General features: G+C 55.9%; 1 protein-coding gene across 1 annotated transcript in view; it reads right to left on the bottom strand.

Annotated features, from left to right (window-relative positions):
• Window positions 1–1,908: 1,908 nt before the first annotated feature.
• The window catches only part of Rasgrp1 (RAS guanyl releasing protein 1), a 42,153-nt gene continuing 24,588 nt past the window's right edge, over window positions 1,909–19,473 (bottom strand). Inside the window, exons 6-17 of the mRNA XM_070005755.1 lie at window positions 18,758–18,911; window positions 16,563–16,736; window positions 15,744–15,860; window positions 15,337–15,612; window positions 14,426–14,506; window positions 12,635–12,739; window positions 12,134–12,243; window positions 11,191–11,335; window positions 10,522–10,558; window positions 9,695–9,847; window positions 5,398–5,759; window positions 1,909–4,261 (exon numbers count right to left, since the gene is read on the bottom strand). Coding sequence (XP_069861856.1) covers window positions 4,127–4,261; window positions 5,398–5,759; window positions 9,695–9,847; window positions 10,522–10,558; window positions 11,191–11,335; window positions 12,134–12,243; window positions 12,635–12,739; window positions 14,426–14,506; window positions 15,337–15,612; window positions 15,744–15,860; window positions 16,563–16,736; window positions 18,758–18,911 — 1,849 coding nt within the window. The 3' untranslated portion in view covers window positions 1,909–4,126. The remainder of the gene's footprint in view (window positions 4,262–5,397; window positions 5,760–9,694; window positions 9,848–10,521; window positions 10,559–11,190; window positions 11,336–12,133; window positions 12,244–12,634; window positions 12,740–14,425; window positions 14,507–15,336; window positions 15,613–15,743; window positions 15,861–16,562; window positions 16,737–18,757; window positions 18,912–19,473) is intronic.

Here is a 19,473-nt window from a genome sequence, read left to right on the forward strand (position 1 = left end):
AATTATTTTTAAAAATGTAAATATTTATTACCATCGAACTTGGAAAACAGAAAAGTATTTTGTCATGAATGAGTTTGGACTGTGGAATCGCGTCAAGGAGGTAGCTGTAACAGAGTCGGTTGCCTTTTTGTGCTCCTCTGATAGAAGAATGGTTTTAGGACACGGGGAAAGGGATGTTACCATTAGTAGTATTTCTATAAGAGAGTCCCCTCAGTGCCACCGGGCCGTCTTTTTGCTCCGATTTATTCTTCAAGTGGATTTGAAACCTGTGTGATCTTTGTGCGACAAGCTACATGAAAAGAGATTCGAGTTAGGTCACAGGAGCACAGCGCACACCCCAGTCTGGTGGGTGTCAGAAGCAGCGCTGGTGTGAGCCTCGTCCCACAGCACTGCGGCTGCTGGTGATTGGCTCACAGAACACTGGGAAACACTGGTTCTTGGTGGCCCTGTGTGGGTGGTGATTGGAGGAAATGAGGCTCAGGGATCCAAGGTTGTGAGTTACAGCAGGAGGCTCCTGGGCACTTTGGATTGAGATGACTAGCTCTCAAGGTTCATTTGTCCTCCGTTGTCAGATGAATTCCCGCTTGCCAGTGCTTCAGGGCGCTGGTAGGGAATTGTTTTGGAACGGCAGTTGTGGGAGGCTTAAGAGTGAATGTCGTGGTGCTCATGTCCTGGACACAGACCGTTTTCAGTCCACTCCAGGCTCTCCGTGGGGGCTGCTGGTCAGCTTCCTTCGGTCTGGCCACTCGGCCAGATGGCCGGGGCGGTGCTTGGTGTCTGGGGTTGACATTCACAGTAAGCGCTGTGGCAAAATCTGAACTGTTACAACTGACATGGCATGCATGCTCCAGTCTTGGGCAGTAGTTTTCAGGCCAGGTCCTCAGATAGAAAAAGAATGCTTTTGATTATTAGTAAACTGTGGGGGGGGGGTGCGGGGGGTATTTAATGAAGACAATTTCATAAAGTTGAAGAAAATACTTTTTTTGGTCGTGGGGCTTGAACTCTGGGCCTGGGCGCTGTCCCTCAGCTCTTCAGCTCAAGGTGAGCGCTCTACCACTTGAGCCACAGCGCCACTTCCAGTTTCTTGGTGGTTTATTGGAGATAAGAGTCTCATGGACTTTATTGCTGGGGCTACCTTTGAACTGCGATCCTCAGATCTCAGCCTCCTGAGTAGCTAGGATTTACAGCCGTGAGCCCCTGGTGCCCGGCAAGAAAATGCTTTTAAGAGAACAGCTTTATCAGTAGTTATGAATTGCAAAAAAAATTATAAATTAGAACGTCTATATTGAGTAATTGAGTAAAATATTTCAGAACCAGCAAACCACTTTCTTTACATTTGTACATGTGTGCATGTGTGTGTAGGAGTGCTCATCCTGAGGCTTGAACTCTGGGCCTGGGTACTGTCCCTGAGATTCTTTGCTCAAGACTGGCACTCTACCACTTGAGCCACAGCTCTACTTCTGACTTTTTTTGTAGTAAATTGGAGATAAAGAGTTTCATGGGCTTTCTTGCCTGGCTGGCTTTGTAGTGTGATTCTCAAACCTCAGCCTCCTGAGTAGCTAGGAATATAAGTGTGAGGGCTTACTTGGTTTTTTTGTTTTTTTTTTTCTCTAACATCAGTTGCCAACAAGGGTTTATGACTACTTTTAAGGTTTTTTTCCTTTGATATCTGGTTTAAAAAAAATACCCCAGGCTGGTGTCAAGCCCATGATTCTCCCATCTTTGTCTAAGTTCTGTGGCTGCAGAGAGTACTGTTATTTCTGGCTTATCTAGACTAAGTATTTGGGGATCATAGTATTTGGGGATCACTGTAGGTTGCTATGAATAAGGTGGTGGTCAGATATTTTCTACTGTTACTTCTCCATGGTAAAAAAGAACCTAGAAAGTTTGGAATTGAGTAGCAGTCACTTTGCTTTGTCACCAAAACTCAGTTTAATGGAACAGGAATATAGAGTCGGGGTAGCAGTAGGTGTGGAGCTGAAGCTTGTACATAATTGTAAAGTAGAAGAAACACGAGACAGTTAGATGGCAGGGGTCTTACTGTCCTTTATCATATAAATATTACATAAAGAAAACTTACATTTAAGTATTTAAAAAAACTTTTACAATCTATACATTGGCTTTTTCCTTGTACTTCTTTATCTTACACACTTTCAACAAACTCGCCAATGGCCAGGAAGAGGGTCGTCCACAGAGACCCTGAGTGCCCGTGGTGCTGAGAAACGCCATCTGCCCCGGCTCAGGTACGGGGGACCGGATTCACAGCCTAGGCTCAGTAAGACAAAACCATGTTTCAGATTCTTTTTTTTTTCTCTGTCAGTTGCGGGCTTGAACTCTGGGCCTGGGCTCTGTTCCTCAGCTCTTCAGCTCAAGGCCATTGCTTTACCACTTTGAGCCACAGTACCACTTCTGGTTTTCTGGTGGTTCACTGGAGATAAAGAGTCTCATGGGCTTTCCTGCCTGGGCTGGCTTTGAACTGTGACTCTCAGATTACAGGTGTGAGCCACTGGCGCCCAGCTGGTATCACTAGCTCCTGAAGCTGCAGCCGACACAGTTCACTTACTCACTTTTCTGCAGCCCAGGCACGTTTTTTGTTTCAGTGCCATGAGAACAGATTATTTATGTGAAAACTAACCTGTGGCCCATATTCTGGGTGAAGAGAAGGAATTGTGTTCCATGGCTGTTTAAAAGCCCTGAGCCAGGCCCTTTCCATTCGAGAAGTAGTGAATGCAGGTCTTCACGCGTTCCATGGAAAACAAGGAACGAGAGCTGCTCTGAGGGCATCATGCAGTGCGGTGGACCCCAGCAGCGCTGCCTGGATGGAGACTTCTGAGTTCAGGTTTGGGAAAAGGATGAGTCTGCATGTAAAGTGACTTTGAAAACTCTAGTTTAGCCACAAGCCAGTTCTCTGTCACGAGAGCGCTACACAGATGTGCATGCAAATGAAGAAGCTGCCTGTGCAACCTGAGTCCTCCAAGCAGGGACACCGGGTGCTGGTGGCGTCAGGTCTGGGACGTGGTTGAGATTCAATTCTTAGCAGTCCTTGTGTGAGTCAGTGCACCATCAGAGCTTGCAAGCTGGAGGCAAAGTCTCACTCCCCCCAGACAATAAGAAAATTTCTAGAGAGAACTACGAGGAGGCCAACAACAGTTTGTGAATAGCTGCTCAGGCAACCAAATGAACCTATTTATCATTCACCTTCCCAACAGAAGATTCATAGGAGGGTATTTGTGATTTTACACAGCATGCCTGTTACCATATATACATGTGATACACATATGTACATGCTGTCAGCTACGTACAACACTGATCCAATTAGCTTATTTCTAATAGTGAAGACAGTTTTCGCACAATCCAGTTCAAAGAAAACTTTAAAATAACTTAAAAAAAAAAGAGACTATGAAGGGTTAACCATTCTTCACAGACTGTTTCTTTAATAAAGCCATACATCCCTAATTCTTAGTGCAGAATGCATGGGACAGCATGTTTATGCTGTGTATTTTAGCCAGCTAGCCATCATGTATAACACGTGGTAGCTGTTTCTGGCAGTGAGTGTGTTATTCTGGAAGGACTTTAAGGCCACAAGTGTGAGTGGCTGTGCAGTTGGGTCATGTCATGGTGAGCAGGCTGAGTTCTAGAAACTCCCTTCTGGGTGAATGTGCTCGGGTCAGAGGCTGGGGAGGGGGGTGGGGGGAGGAACGAGGCTGATTGGTTAGATCTGAGGTAGTGAGGTCAGAACCAGATTCACAAAGAATGCTGGCCTGTAGAAGTCATTCTGGGTGTGGGTGATGTTTTTTGGGTGGAACAAAGTAAAGCCCCTTTTTCAGAAGAAAGCAGACTTTCCCCGAGGTTGCCGGTCTAAGGGAGAAGCCGGCCACCTGAGCTGTTCCCTTCCCAGAAAACTGTCATCACACTTTAGCACACTTGGTGTTCATTCTAGAAAAGAGTTGCATTATGAACGCCACAGGCTTCACATTCCCGCCTTCCTCCGCTCGGTGCGGTACGAAGCCTCCCGTTCACGAGCAAACAGTCATGGCTGCTGCTTTTGTAGACGTCATCACCTTGGGTCTGCTAATGAGTCCAGGGTCCAGGATGGGGGGTGCTCATCCCTGCTTTTGTTTGTGGGCTAAGAGCAGTCTCCGTGCTCCATTTGGGCCAAGACATGATTATTCTTTTCCAGCCGGAGGGATTCTATTTTCTTCTGTGCGTATTTCAGTTGGATCTTCAGGGCCTCGTTGTCAGCCTTCAGGGTATTTATTTCCTACAGGGGAGAATGAAGCTGGTTAATGCAGCAGCAGGAGCAGCGGCTGGGCTGGAGCAGGAGGGCTTCCTCCTGCCCACCGGCTGGAAAGCACAGCATGCCACACAGCAGTGTCGTGGGTGCAAGTGTCTGCCACTCAGAGCACAGCCGTGGCATGCTGTGTAGCCATTCTTAACCGGGCTGAGCCATGACAGCAGGGCTGGAAAATCCTATACCATGAAATGCAATACTGTTTCCCCGCAAACTAATGGTTCTCTTTGGATAAAAGTAAGAATTTGGCCCCACCCCCTAAACTGGGATTAGTTATCTAATTGGCCGGAATTTAATTAGAGCCCTCAGCTGATTTCTAGGCTTCTGATGTTGCATTATAGCACCCTGGGCAGTGTCTGGTAACCGAGTCCACACGCATCTCAGTGGATTCTCTATGGCTAGCTGCGGGCCTCACAGGTGGCCCACAGCCCTCGCTGTCTGCTGCCTCGCTCCCTGGACTAGGTGGCAGGTCTACATTTCGTAGGAGGAGAAAACACTGCCATCTAGTTTCAGACCAGAGGGCGGAGTCTTCATTTGACCCATCCCGTGCTGAGTCAGAGGGATACAGACGCTAAAATAACATGCAATCTTCAGTAAGACAACACTTCCATTTTGCATGCTGTTTTAAACACTGGCTTCATCTGGCTAGCTGGTTGTGGATAGGACTGTTGAATTATGGACAAGGCATAGGATTTCACCTAATAGGAGAACAGAACATTGCTCCTCTGATGTGGATCTAGCAAAAGGAGCAGGGAGGCTGTGAGAGGGTGGCGGGGGGGGGGGGGGGGGGAAGGGGTTCTGCACTGTCTACAGCAGCTCCCAGCACGGGCCTGTGCAGTGCCGAGGTTTGGAGCCGCAGTGTGGAATCCTAGCCCTCTATTTTACAGAGTACCACATAGTATTTAGCCCAGTTTATTATTGGTCTATGAGGACTTCATTGAACACCGTATTATGTCCACATATGTAGGTACAGTTAGGTTTACAAATGGGCTTACGTTACTTATAATCAGCAACACGGCCTCTTTTCTGCCTTTCTTCCCCCTTTAACCCACTAGTGATCATTCTGGGTTGGATCTGCCCGGCCTCGCGGGAGGGAGGGGAGGTACCTGCTCCAGCTCTTGGTATGTTGGGAGCGGGAGGCGGCGGAGCTCCTCCTTTGACTTTAGGAAGGACTCCTTATTCTCCCACTTGACGAAGGCCCGCTTTCTGACCAGGACCGGGCTGGGGCAGGGGGATGGGGGGCTGGGGGGCACGTAGAGAGTGTCCTGGGCCACCTTCCGCGGGGAGGAGAGCACCAGCTGCCCAGGAGAGCAGGGCAGGGCCTCCGTCTGGATGGCTTTGTGAGCCACGGCCCGCTTCAGGCGGACGGAGATCTTCTGGGAGGACACGCCCATCAGCATGATGGTTCGGTCCTTGCTGTCCTCCCCGGGCTCCCCGCCGTGGACCGCCAGCGCGCCTTCCTCGGGACCTGTGGAGACACGCAGGCGTGAGCCCACTCAGCACCCCGCGTGGCCGGGGGCAAGGGGCCCCCTGCCTGCCTCCCGCTGCAGGGGTTCACCGGGCAAGAAGGGCAGGAGTGGAGAACGTGTACAGGAACGCTCTGGCAGTACTTCCCGTGGCTTCAGGAGTGCCCAAGAGGGCAGCAGGAACTCTGGGCCCCACCCCCTGTGAGGTGGAGGTGGATGGAGATGTGGAGGTAGAGGTGGAGGTGGATGGAGATGTGGAGGTGGAGGTGGATGGAGATGTGGAGGTGGAGGTGGGACAGACCAGCCCAGAACTGTGAAGCAGAGGAGCCATGTCTTGGCCAAGAGTAGGCGTGGCTGCCAAGGGAACTGGAGATCACCCAGGACTGAGTCTCAGCTCCACAATTACCAGGTCCCACGCAGCTACCGCAAATAGATTAGGGTTCTCTTTCATTAAAACAGTGATGAAAAATACTTTCCAGAGCTCTGGAATTAAATCATTATGTAGGGGCTGGGAAGGTGGTTCAGTGGTAGAGTGCTTGCCTTGCATTCATGAGGCCCTGGGTTCGATTCCTCAGCACCACATAAGCAAAAGAAAAAAAAAGCCAGGAGTGGTGCTGTGGCTCAAGTGGTAGAGCACTGGCCTTGAGCTGAAGAGCTGAGGGACAGCGCCCAGGCCCAGAGTTCAGGCCCCACGACTGGACCAAAAAAAAAAAAAAAATCATTATGTAGGAGAAAGGGCCTATTAAAAAGAATATGTGTGTGCCAGGCACCGGTGGCTCACGCCTGTCATCCTAGCTACTCAGGAGGCTGAGATCTGAGGATCATGGTTCAAAGCCAGCCCAGGAAGGAAAAGTCTGTGAGACTCGAATCTCCAGTTAACCACCAGAAAACCAGAAGTGGTGCTTTGGCTCAAGTGGTAGGACACTAGCCCTGAGCTGAAGAGCTGAGGGACAGCGCCCTGGCCCAGAGTTCAAGCCCCACAACCGACCAAAAACACACACACACAAAAACCCCAAAATAAACCATATAAATAAGTAAAAAGTATACATGTGTTTGCTTTAAAATGTATTTTTTTCTGTGATGAAATTTTTTAGGTAAGATGTTGAGTAATCAAGACAAAGGGGAAAAAGTTCTTGATTATAACTTAAATTTTTAAATTTATATTCTGACAGGCATTAAGATCCTAGAATTGTTCCCAAGAGCTACATCAAACTATTATTTAATATTGACTTAAATAAAGCTTAAATTTGCAGTGACACCATGAAGTATTAGAGCCCCCTACTATAAGAACATAATCTGTCACAGGCTAAATGACAGTCTTGACAAGGGCCAGGCAATTTTCTTCATCCATGTATAACTAGCATTACTTTTCCATGAGACTCTTTTTTTTTTGGGGGGGGGGGCCCAGTCATGGGGCCTGAACTCTGGGCCTGGGCACTGTCCCTCAGCTCTTCAGCTCAAGGCTAGCGCTCTACCACTTGAGTCACAGCGCCACTTCCAGCTTTTTTCTTTTTGCTTATATGGTGCTGAGGAATCAAGCCCAGGGCCTCAGGCATGCAAGGCAAGCACTCTACCACTGAGCCACCTTCCCAGCTAACTAGCATTACTTTTCCATGTTTACGGGCTCGGTGTGCTCTTCCCATGCGTGCATCAATCTGCACTGACCATGTCCCTGCCCTGCCCCTCCCTCTACTCTCACCCCTAGTAATCAACCACTAAAACCGGATGGTCATCTTTCTGTGTATGGTGTATCTCACTAAACGTAGTTTCTTCCAGTTCATTTGCTACAAACAACAGGATTCTGTTTTCTATATGGATGAATGATACTCTGTGGACTGTAATAAACCACACTGTGTGCTACATTATACTGTGCACGGGTGTGTGTATAGTGAAAGGATCCGTCCGTCTATGGATTGGCTGGCTCCATGTTAGCTGTGGCCAAGAGGACCAAGATAAACGGGCAGACGGCATCTCTGCCTTGCTGGCTTCCTTCGGAGATACCCCTGCAGTGGGACAGCCTGCTTTGTGAGAAGCCACGCTCGCTCCCCACGCTCACTTCCCATGTGTCTTGTCTTGCAAATCTTGTTTTGGAAGTGCCTGGCTCCAGCTTTATTCTCTTGAGGCTGCTTTGGCTACTTGGGGTCTTCTGTGCTCGGTATGAATTTTAGAATTGCCATTTCTGCTGACATTTGATGGGATTGTAGTGAATGTCCAGTTGCTCCTGGTGGAGTGAACACAGCACCGATGTCCTTCCGGGCCATGAGTGGGGAGGTCTTACGTTCTAGTACCTTCCATTTGTCCCCCGGCTTTTGAGTGGGGAGGTCTTGAGTTGTCATTTCCGTTCCTAAGCCTGTGCGTGGACTGCTTCCGTAGCTCCTTTCTCAGAAGTGTTACTGGTGCACAGGGCGCCCCGCGCACACTGTAGAGGGTCCGTCGGACAGAGCCACCCCCTCTAGTGCGATGCCACTCGGCTGCATGTGGTGTGGCCGCCCTCCCGTGGGAGGGTGCCGGTCCCCTGGGTGCTGTGTCGGCCAGGCGCCCTGGTGCAGGAGGGCTGTGGCACTGCGGAAAACCGAAGCAGGTGTCCTTAGTGCAGACAGTGGACACCTGTGGGTGCCTCCTGTGGGCAGGCGCCTGTGGACAGGCGGTGGCCTCTGGCGGCCACACCCCGGACCCCGTGGACGCAAGCACACGGGTGTAGCGGCAGGGGGGCTGCGCCGGCCTCTGTCGCTGCAGTGGGCGTGCCCACACAGGGAGGAGCCCCAGGGCACCGTGGACCCTGGGCCTGGAGACAGGGCTGCCGCCGGGCTTCTCTCTCCTTGGACTGGGCTGCGTGGACTGCGTGAAGCTCACCGTAGGGTGTCGTGTGCACAGCAGCAGGTGCCAGCCCAGGCTCTGCACCTCCTTCCACTGCAGAGCCCGTGGGAGCCGGCACTGGGCCGGCCAGCTGTGTCCCGGGTCCTGACCCCAGTGGCAAGGGTGGGGCCGTCACCCCCTGCAGGGCAGAGCCAGCCTCGGCCCAGGCAGCCACCTGCTGAGCCAGGGCCATGGGCTCCCGGGTCACCACTGCCTGGTGTTGGTTTCAGCAGCACTGGGGGTGACGGGGCTGCGCCTGCTAGATAAGCGCTCCTGCTCTTGGGATGTGCCCCCCTGCTCTTGATATATTAGTTATCTCCCAGATGAGGTCTGCTTGTGTGGGACTGCACACCTCCAGGTCTCAGCCTCCCAGGTGGCCGACATGCCAGGCGGGCAGAGGTGGCTGCTTCCATTCTGTGATCTTGAAGCCTCCTGTTTTCCTTAGCAGTTATGCTCAAATCACAACTTAGAACACAAGCACTGGTTGAGGTCAAATTCCTATGTGTTGGGGAAGCAAAAGGAGGAAGAGCAACGGGAAAGGAGCCCTAAGCTCCAGGAAGAGTCCCAGAGCACTGCACGGTGCTGCGAGCCAGGGCGGAGGCAGCCTGGGAGCGCAGGGCAGGGCCTCGCGGGGAGTCTGCCGCAGCCCGCAGATTCACTGCTCTCGGTTTTCCTGGGAAGATGTGTGATCGCCTAATGTGATGCGTAACCTTAAAATGGGGGTGTGGTGCGCACACTGTCTTCCAGTGGCATTTGCTAATTTATGTTAAAACACGGAACGTCCACTCGTCAGTTCATTCGTGTATTCTTTCTTGGGGGAAAATCTGCTCTTCAGCCCCCCAAGGTCTGAGAGACAGACCTGCACTGGAATCCAGCTGTGAGTGGCGCCAGCCCTGGCCTGGCCGTGAGGTCAGGGTAAGGCCGAGCAGCCGCGCCCCAAACGCAGCCCTCCCCGCATGCTCTGAGATGAGCGCCCCGCGCCCCAAGCACAGCCCTCCCCGCACGCTCTGAGATGAGCGCCCCGCGCCCCAAGCGCAGCCCTCCACGCACGCTCTGAGATGAGCGCCCCACGCCTGCTCACCGTACAGCAGGTGTTTGGCTCCCAGCGGGTAAAGGCCGGACACGGACCCTGCCCAGGCGCTGCCCTCTGTGGGAGCTGCCGGGTTCTTGGCTCGTTTCTTGCACTCGAACACCACCAGGTCCTTGCACTGCTTGTGGCAGTTCATCCCGCAGTCTATAGACGAGACACATTCTGGATCATTCTGGTGTCACCAGATCCTGCACGCAGTGCTCCTCGGTCTGTCTGTCTGCCCTATCTTTTTTAATTTTTGCTTGGGGCTGGAACTGTTGGCCTGAGCACTGTCTCTGAGCTGTTTTTGTTCAAGGTTAGGGCTTAACCACTTTGAGCCACCACTCTGCTTCTGGGTTTCTGGTCGTCAATCAGAGGTAAGAGCCTCACGGTCATCCTGTCTGCACTGGCTTCAAACTGCGATCCTCAGATCTCAGCCTCCTGAGTAGCTAGGCTTATAGGCATGAGCCACCAGCACCCGGCTGTCCTTTGAACAGCCTGACTGGACCCAGCCCTGATCTCAGGATTATTGGGAGCAGCAGCATCTTATCTCAGAGGAAAGAGATGGCTTCCTGTCCTGTTCATTCTGGAGAACTCTCTAGAGGCTCCCAACTTCTGGGCCTGACTCTTTCTTCCTCCTGACTCTTCTTCCGCACGCCTGACCTGTTCTCGTCACAAGGAAGGGCTCACAGGTCCTGAGTCCCCACAGACACAGGAGGCTCTGTCTCCCCACTGGGGCCTGTCTTGCCTTGACTGCCTCCTGCCTACCAGTCCCCTCTGCGGGGCAGGGGGGGGGGGGAATCCCAGGGTAAGGAAGGCCCCACGGGGCCAAGTCTTACCTTTACATCGGTACCCCTGCTTGATCACACCCCAGAGCTGTGGAAGAGGAAACAGCAACACACAACACCGTCACTCAGCTGGGCGAGGTCTCCAGCTCACAGCCTTCCTGACCCTCAGGCTGCTCTGGCTGCAGGGAAGGACCCGCCTGCTCTCTCCCTGTGCCCCTCTGCCTTACACTGAGAATAGGGGCATTTGTGTTGACCATTCGGGTCCTGCAGTGGCTGTGGTGGCCATGGCCCGAGATGAAAGAGTCCGCCAGTTCCCCCCCCACACACACACACATACATACTGAAAACCCAGGGAAAGGGGGCTGTTGTGTTTCTTTTTGCCTAATACTTGAAGCATGCTTAAAAAGCGTACTCCAAATCCAGCCTCCTGTGCCTCCCACGCAAGGCCTTCGTGTACCAGGGAGGACAAGACGGGATTAGATGGGGCAGGGTCACCCTGGGGCTGGCAGGGTCACCCTGGGGCTGGCAGGGTCACCTTGGGGCTGGCAGGGTCACCCTGGGGCTGGCAGGGTCACCGGGGCTGGCAGGGTTGGCCTGGGCGCTAAGCTGGGTGGAGCAGGGGTGGTGAGGTCCAAGCCTTGCGCTCTCACGTCAGCACCCCCCCTTCCCTACCCCCCCACGTCAGCGCCCCCTCCCCCCCATGCCTCTGGAACCACGTACAAATCCCGCACAGTTGTCACAGAAGGTGGGCTTCAGGTAGGTGGTCTCCTGGAAGTTGTGAGGGAAGCCCAGGCCCAGCTTGGAGTAGATGGAGCTGGCCCTCATGAAGTAGGCTGTGATCTCCGCGCGGCTGATGAGGCCTTCCCTGGGGGGGGGGGGGGGTGAGCCCGGTGAGTGCGCGGGCCGAGGAGGGCGGGCCGAGATCACCTCCTGCCTGCTTTGGCTGCTGGGCTCCCTGGCTAATCCCACCACTACGAACCCCCGGCCCAGCCTTCATCCCACACACCAGAGCCCCCAGCCCAGCCTTCACCCCACACCCCACACACCTGAGCCCACGGCTCAGCCTTCACCCCACACACCTGAGCCCCCAGCCCAGCCTTCACCACACACCCCACACACCTGAGCCCCCAGCCCAGCCTTCACCACATACCACACACACCTGAGCCCCCGGCCCAGCCTTCACCCCACACCTGAGCCCACGGCCCAGCCTTCACCACACACCACACACACCTGAGCCCCCGGCCCAGCCTTCACCCCACACCCCACACACCTGAGCCCCCGGCTCCGCCTTCACCCCACACCTGAGCCCACGGCCCCGCCTTCACCCCACACACCACACACCTGAGCCCCCGGCCCAGCCTTCACCCCACACACCTGAGCCCCCGGCCCCACCTTCCTGGAGACCAAGCTGCAGCTGCGGAGCCACAGGCAGCATGTGACTTGACAGACCCAGACCAAGCCTGGAGCTGAGCTGGGGCATAGCCCCCTGCGAAGGCTCACGAAAGGCTGCGGGGCTCCACAGATGCTCACCCCAAAGCCATCCTCGCCCCTCCTCGCCCCTGCCCACCATCCCCGTCCTGAGCCTGCCCTCGCCCCTGCCCACCATCCCCGCCCTCACCCCTCCTCGCCCCTGCCCACCATCCCCGCCCTCGCTCCTCCTCACCGGTCGCCGTCCATCACGCAGAAGGAGAAGGGGAAGCTCGCAGCTATCTTCTCAAACTCCTCCTGGGAGATGTAGCCGTCCTGGTCGTGGTCGTAGTTCTTGAAGACAGACTGCAGAGGAGAGGCCCCAGTGAGCACAGTCGGGAGCACGGAGAGGATGGAGGGGGCGGAGGGGTATGGAGGGGGGTGGAGGGGCTGCCCGAGGGCAGGGGCACAGACTCGCACCGGGCCCTGGTGCTGCCCGCCTGCCCCGCAGCCCACCCGCACCCTTCTCGCTGACCCTCTGCAGCTCCTCCCGGGCTCACAGCAGCCCCTAGAAGTGCTCCGCTCCCCGGCCGGCCCACGGCGGAGAAGCTGGGGCGCGGCGTGGGGGTCGCTCCTCTGCAGCCTGTCTCCCTGCGGCAGGGCTGTGTGACCGGGGTGTTCTCGGGGTGTCTGAGGAGGGGCCCTGGGCACCCCCCCCCCGCTGAGCCAGGCTCATGCGCCTTGGAGCGGCACTCACGTCCACCATCCTCTGCACGTGCTTGCTGATGGTCTTGGGGTCGGGCTTGGGGGAGACACCGGAGGCCCAGTCCACTACTACCGGTGGCTTCGAAGGCGTCAGAGGCTACAGGCAACAGAGCAGTCCCGTGGCCAGGACGCACTTGCTCTCCCACACACACACCCCCGGCCGTGGGCTTTCAGCTCCTCCACTCAGCCACAGTAGAACCCAGGGCCGCCCACCTCTACTGACCTCCAGCTACAATGAGCGACAGGAGGAAGTACAGGGAAACACTCCAAGACACTGGACAGACAAAGATCTCCCAGATGGGAGCCCTGTGTTAGCCCAGGAAGCAAAAGCAGAAACTGACCAATGGAATTACATCAAACAAGAGACTAAAACGGTGAGCCACTGGCTCACGCCTGTAATCCCAGCTACTCAGGAGGCTGAGATCTGAGGATCAAAGTTCAAAGCCTGCCTGAGCAGGAAAGCCCATGAAACTCTTATCTTCAATAAACGACCAGAAAACCCGAAGTGGCGCTGTGGCTCAAGTGGTAGAGCGCTTGCCTTGATCTGAAGAGCTGAGGGCCAGCGCCCAGGCCCAGAGTTCAAGCCCCATGACCGACAAAAAAACAAAAACCAAAAAACAACAACAACAAACCAAGACTACTACTCTGAACTGGGAGAAAATTCTGTGAGCTGTTCATGTGATGATTACTGTCCAGAATAAAGACCAGGTTTGACGGAACACAGGAGGTGAGGAAGACTGAAACTGGAGACTATTCTGGGCAAAAGTTGTCAAGAAAGACCCACTTCTTAACAATCTGGTGTAAACACCTATAATCCTAGCTACCTGTAGGTAGGATCAAGGTTCAAGGCAAAGCCTATACAAAAGAGTGACACCCTGTCTTAAAAATAACAGAGATTGGGGATGTGCTTTAAGTGGTACAGTGCCTTTCTAGCAAGCTCAGGTCCCTGAGTTCAAACCAAAGCACAGCCAAATAAACTGAATAATGAAGTGGATAAATGAGCTTAGCAGATTTATCTCCAAAGGTTATAAACAACCAGGAAGGATATAAGAATATGCTCAATTATTAGCCACCAGGAAAATGCAGATCAGAATACAACTATTAACCAGAATTAAAAACTCGAGACTGGGCCTGGTGGCTCTCACCTGTGATCCCATGTACTGGGAAGCAGAGATCAGCACTGAGGTTCAAGGCTATCCTAGACAAAGAGCAAGACCCATCTCAACAAACGAACCAGCCATGGTGGTTCAAACTTGCAATTCTGGCTTACGGGAGGTGGAGGTAGAGGGTCCAAAACTAGCCTGGGCAAAAAGGTGACATCCTACCGAGAAGTGACTAAAGTATAAAAGGGATGGGGCGGGGACTTCAGCTGTAGAATAAAACGGATCATTTCTATTTCCTTTTTGTTTTCTAGTCCCTTTCTGCTACAGAGGTGGGTGATAATGAGTTAAAATAAAACCTAAGACAGAAAAATCCCAAGCTTGTGTGGGCTGAGATGAAATCCATTTCCAAATCCTTGAAACTTAAACTAAAATCCAAAAGCAGGCGAAGTTAACCTTTCCATCGAAATGCCACTAACACCTTGGAAATGAAAGCCGCCAGTGATCTGCAGCAACGGTGTTCACAGTGACGCGGAAGCCGGTTCCGTAGAAGCGGGTCCCCCGATCCCCTGCAGACAGGGCCCTGAGCCTCCTCGTTCGTCTTTGTGTCTCGTGTGGGACTGGACCCCGTGGAAATAAAATGCTCCACGTTAAGGTGAACAGAGGAGCTGAGAGGAACCTACCGGCGCTCTGTGGTTCTTGGGCTCGCGGGCATAGGAGAGCTCATAGATCTCGTCTTCTGTGTAGTAGAGGTCCAGGGACAGCTGCAGAGAGGGACAGAGCAGGCTCCCTTATCCCCCGGTGCCTGGGAGTGTAGTCTTAAAAAATCACCAAGTTGCGGGGCTGGGAATGTGGCTAGCATGCACAAATCCCTGGGTTCGATTCCTTGGCACCTCACAAACAAAAAGCCGGAAGTGGCACTGTGGCTCACGCCTATAATCCTAACTACTCAGGAGGCTGAGATTGGGGGAGCACGGTTCCAAGCCAGCCCAGGAAGGAATGGCCGTGAGACTCCTATCTCCAAGAAACTACTCAGAAAAACCTGGAGTGCAGTTGTGGCTCAAGTGGTAGAGCACTAGCCTTGAGTAAAAAGCTCAGGGACAGCAGCCAGGCCCTGAGTTCAAGCCCCAGGATGGGGAGGGGAGTGGGGGAAGTGGAACTCAGGTCCCCACTGAAGTTACTGGTGAACTGTGGAGCCGCAGGTCTGGGAAGAAGCTCCCGGTCACTCACACCCAAAGTGCAAACCTCGCATTCCACACACCATGAACACTCCAGGAGAGGGAGCTCAGCCAGGGGCGGCAGCATCCAAAGGATGTTCAGTGCTTTTCCTCACTACTCTGCCAGCCCCCAGCCCCCCGTTCTTGGTTATCCTGGGGCTTGAACTCAGGGCCTGGGTGCTCTCCCTGACCGGTTCTGTCCCTTTTGTGGAGGGGCTGTGTCAGCATGTGAGCCGGCCCGGGGTGTGAACGCAGGAGGGCTACTGCGCCAGATGCGGGAAGCCCCCAGAGTCCCTGCTGTGTGAGTCCAGGCTGTGCTCCCCCTGGTGCGGTCCCTCTGGCCGGCACAGGGGGACGGAGGTGGGGGGGTGGCTCACCGTGAGCAGGTGCACCAGATCCTTGTTGGCCTCGAGCGGCGGGGCGGCCTCCTGCAGCTGCACCAGCTCGTTGATGTGGCTGTACAGGGCCAGCAGCTTGGGCACGTTCACCTTGCCGTCCTCCAGGTAATCGGGCATGGCTTCGTGCAGGGAGACGAGGTCCTTCAGGTGCACCCCCAGGATGGGGATCTTGAAGTGGGAGCACTCGCCGTAGGCGCGCCGGTAGTTGTCGTAGTTTCTGCAGGAGGACAGCAGCTCCGTCATCTCACCCAGGACCTGCGGGGCAGAGGCATAGGGCGGTGGCCGACGCCTCCCCAGCCCGGGGTTCCCGGCTCCCCTGGGTCCTGTGGGCAGGAGGTGGCAGCAGGGAAGGCTCCCAGGGGCCGAGAGGCGCAGGTGGCACTGACCTTATTGATTTCGTGGGGGACGTGCGAGCTGGTCTCCTTGAGCCTGGAGATGGAGCTGTGGCAGAGCCCGCCAATCACGGCCATGAGCGTGTTGAAGTTCTGCAGCTGGTGGAGCTTCTGGGATGGGAGAAAGCGGCGTCACCGCCCTGCTCCGGGGCCCAGGCACCTTGTCTGTGCTGCGCCTATGGCCAGGGACGGCGCTCCGCTGCTCCCCGGCTGAGTCCCAGGCCCGGGACCGCCCAGAAGAGCCAGTGCGCTGTGGCCGGGTGTGGACCCCCATCTCCAGCAGCGGCTCCCGAGACGGCCCCGGTGTTGAACACAGACCGCTCTGGAGGTGAGGTCTCCACCTGGGGCGGCCTCCCAGGCCTGTCCCCCCGTGGGCGGCGGAGCGCACGGCCCACGCACCAGACTCGGGGGAACACTTGTTTGTACCATCCAGAACTGGGAAATCGCGTCCCTGAGCGCTACTTCTCACTTCCTCTGTCCCACGTTCCCCGGGGTGTCTTTATTCTGGAGACGGGGACTCGGTCTTGCTCCCTGGTGCAAAGCGGCCACAGGCTCGGCCCATCACCCAGCCCGGCCGCCCCGGGCCTCTCACTCAGCCGCACTGGTGGGGAATCGCCCCCCCTCAGGTGTGTGGAGGGTGGGAGCAATCTAAGCAGGCCTAAGCAGGATCTGCACCCGACACGGCCCCCATGTGTCCTCCTGCCTCATCCCGGTGGAAGGGATGTAGGGGGGCAGGTCCTCCACCCCGCGGCCCTACAGGCGGGCGGATGGGCGGATGGGCGGATGGGCGGGCGTCTCCACACCGCCACTCACCTGAGCCACCTGGATGAACTTGACGAAGACCTGGGCACGGAGCTGCGGGGTGGGGCGGCTCAGCACCATGAGCTGCACCCACTGGGAGACGCCATTGCACAGGGCGACGGAGCGCTCCATGGTGGGGTTCTCCTTCACACAGCTATTTACAAGGTAATTTTGATAATCAGAGAACTGGGAGGGGGGGAAAGAGACAACCGTGAGGACCGAGCCAACGTTGGAGAAGACAGTTCCCCTAAAAGAAGTTCTTCACAGCCCCAGTTGTTAGCTTCAACATCAACTCTGCCCCACCCAGGACATGGAGTTGTGAGGAGCCAACACTGCACAGACGCACGCGACAGCGTTCACACGCACGCACGCACGCGCACCGTGCTGAGGGGATTAGGACCTCGTGCGGATGGGCAAGGATCTGGTGTCCTCTCCTCACCAGCCAGGGACAGGAGGGCAGGAACCCGGGCTAGCTGCGCGTGGGGACGGGCCTCCTAGCTGGACAGGGGCGGTGACTACACTGACCACAAAGCCACAGGGGAGAAAGGCCAGGAATGGTCCAGAACGTCTGGTGTAAGTGATGGCCACAGCGTATCTATTACTGGAAACACAAAGCTCACCAGTCCTGAGAGGAACAAGTTACCAGGTCTCACTCCAAGGAATATCAGAAGGAGACGGTAATGTTGAAATCACTTAAATAAAGCATTATCACCAGATGCTGGTGGGTCACGCCTGTAACCCTAGTTAGGAGGCTAGGATCTGAGGATTGCGGCTCAAAGCCAACCCCGGCCAGGAAAGTCTGTGACTCTTATCGCCAATAAACTACCAAAAGATAAAACAATAAAGGTGGCAAGTAAAGCTGTGGCTCCAGTGGGAGAGCACTAGCATGGAGCACAGAGCTCAGGGACAGACCAGACTGAGTTCAAGCCTGAGCAAAATTAAACAACAACTACAAAATCGTCCTTATCTTCTCCCCTTCTCCCCTGAATTGCAGCAGCAAACATCCAGTGCCTTTCAGTGCCCAGCAGAGAGAGACTTCCCTGATCCTTCATGGTGGGAGAAAATTGCCTTTGTTTGGGAAACCTACTTCGAACCATGTAAGAAAAGCAAACAAATGGAACCCCTGGACCCGTTCTGCAAAAGGGACCTGGACACAGGTGCCCGCGTCCAGCGTCCTTCCCACTAGCAAGCCGGGCACTCCGGCCCCCGCGGGGCTGCCCACAAGCTGTCCCGCGCCTCCCACCCTCTCCCCCTTGCCGCCTGGAGCTCGAGCCCTGCCTGGGCTCTGGGAGCACGCGCGCCCCTGGCTGCCGACTCCCCAAGGAGCCTCCCCATGGCAGCCTTCTGTGGAGGAAGGCCTTGCCGCAGCCCGGGGGTGGGGTGAGCGGGTGTCTGCTTCCAGACTGGTTTCCAAGTAGAAGCTGGAGCGGGTAGGATGGGGGGGGGGGGTCCCTAGCTGGATGATGGCCAAACGGTGGTACGAAAACAGGAGCCTGTGCTCAGTGCGGCTGGCCTGCAGGTGTCCACAACACAGGGAGGGGGTAGGGGGGGCTGAGGTCCTCGCAGGGGTCAGCACGTGGGCTCTTGGGACTGCGCTGCGCGGGCGGGCAGGCGGGCCGGGGTGGGGAGGCGGGGTGCGTCACGTGTTCGCCTCTCCCCTACAGGACCAGCGCGGCCTTGCAGAGCCCAGCGAGGGCAGGCAGCCGGGGCGGGCGCTCTCCCGCACCCTGGCGCTAAACCCCTTCGGCTCTGCGGGGCGGCCCAGGACGCCAGCGGCGGGTTTACCTCTGGGACAGGGGCTGCCAGGCCACGGCAGCCCCCCTTCAGGGCTCTGGCAGGCCAAGCGGCCTCTACTTTATGTAGTGATGTCCCAGAGCGGTTCCAGACTCCCCCAAGAATGGGTTCGAACTCCCAGGGCACAAAGCCCAGCTTCTTCTTTGGTTGGAAAAGATTAACAAGAACTTTCTGGAAATCTAACGATGACAGGATGAGGAGTGCATGTGTGTGGGGCACACGGGCCCCCCCAGTACCCTAACCTGACGCCTTCTGTGCGTGAGGGGTGGGAGGGGCTGGCCTGGAGACCCAGGAGGGGTAACCAAAGGCGCCCACTCTCCGGGCGGCCCAGCACCGCGAGGCTCGGGGCACCCAGGCTGCTGGACGCCCGCATCCGCCCGTCTCCCAGTGGGCCGCCCGCCGTGGCTACGTACGGAGATCCTCCGGAAGGACTTGAACTCCAGGTAGGTGAGGTGCTCGGACAGCTCCTCCGGCTCCAGGTGGTCGAAGAGCAGGGACACCTTGCGCTTCTTGCTGGCATTGGACTTTATCCTCTGAGTGAGCTTCCTCGACCAGTCCCGCGCATTGCTGTGCGGGCGGGGGGGGGGGGGGGGGGGGGGGGAGAAAGGACAGCGGGAAGTCACACCCACTGCGCACACAGGTCACACAGAGCCGCACCAGCAGGGTCACCTTCCCCCAGTCTCCAGGGACTGAAAGCCCCCGGGAAGCCCGGCTGACCTCCGGTGCCCCGCCCCGCCCCCCCCATGTCTCCACACAGTCAACCCACATGGCTTCCCAATGCTGGACAAGCGGGGGGGGGGGGGGGGCAGGTGCACAGCTCTTTCCCACAGTGTGTGTGGCCATTCAGTTAGAGGGTTCTAGGATCCACAGGGACTGGAAGCTGTCACACTCGCCAGCCTCCCTGGTCACCGAGTGTATTACAGACTTCGGAAGGTCCTGCGGAAGGGACCCCGTGCTCACTGCTCCCCACGCCTCTAGCCAGCTGGCGTGGACACTGTCCTGAGACAGGGCGGCCGGCGGCCAGGGACGCAGGCTGGGCGTGTGCCCCCGGCCCTCTGCGCGATGCCGCCGCCCTCAGCACAGGTGCAGGAGCGCACAGCCCGGCCCACCGCCAGCTCCAGAGGGACTT

Source organism: Dipodomys merriami, unplaced genomic scaffold (assembly GCF_024711535.1).
Source record: "Dipodomys merriami isolate MVZ:Mamm:240054 unplaced genomic scaffold, mDipMer1.0.p SCAF_69, whole genome shotgun sequence".
Taxonomy (NCBI): Eukaryota; Metazoa; Chordata; class Mammalia; order Rodentia; family Heteromyidae; genus Dipodomys; species Dipodomys merriami.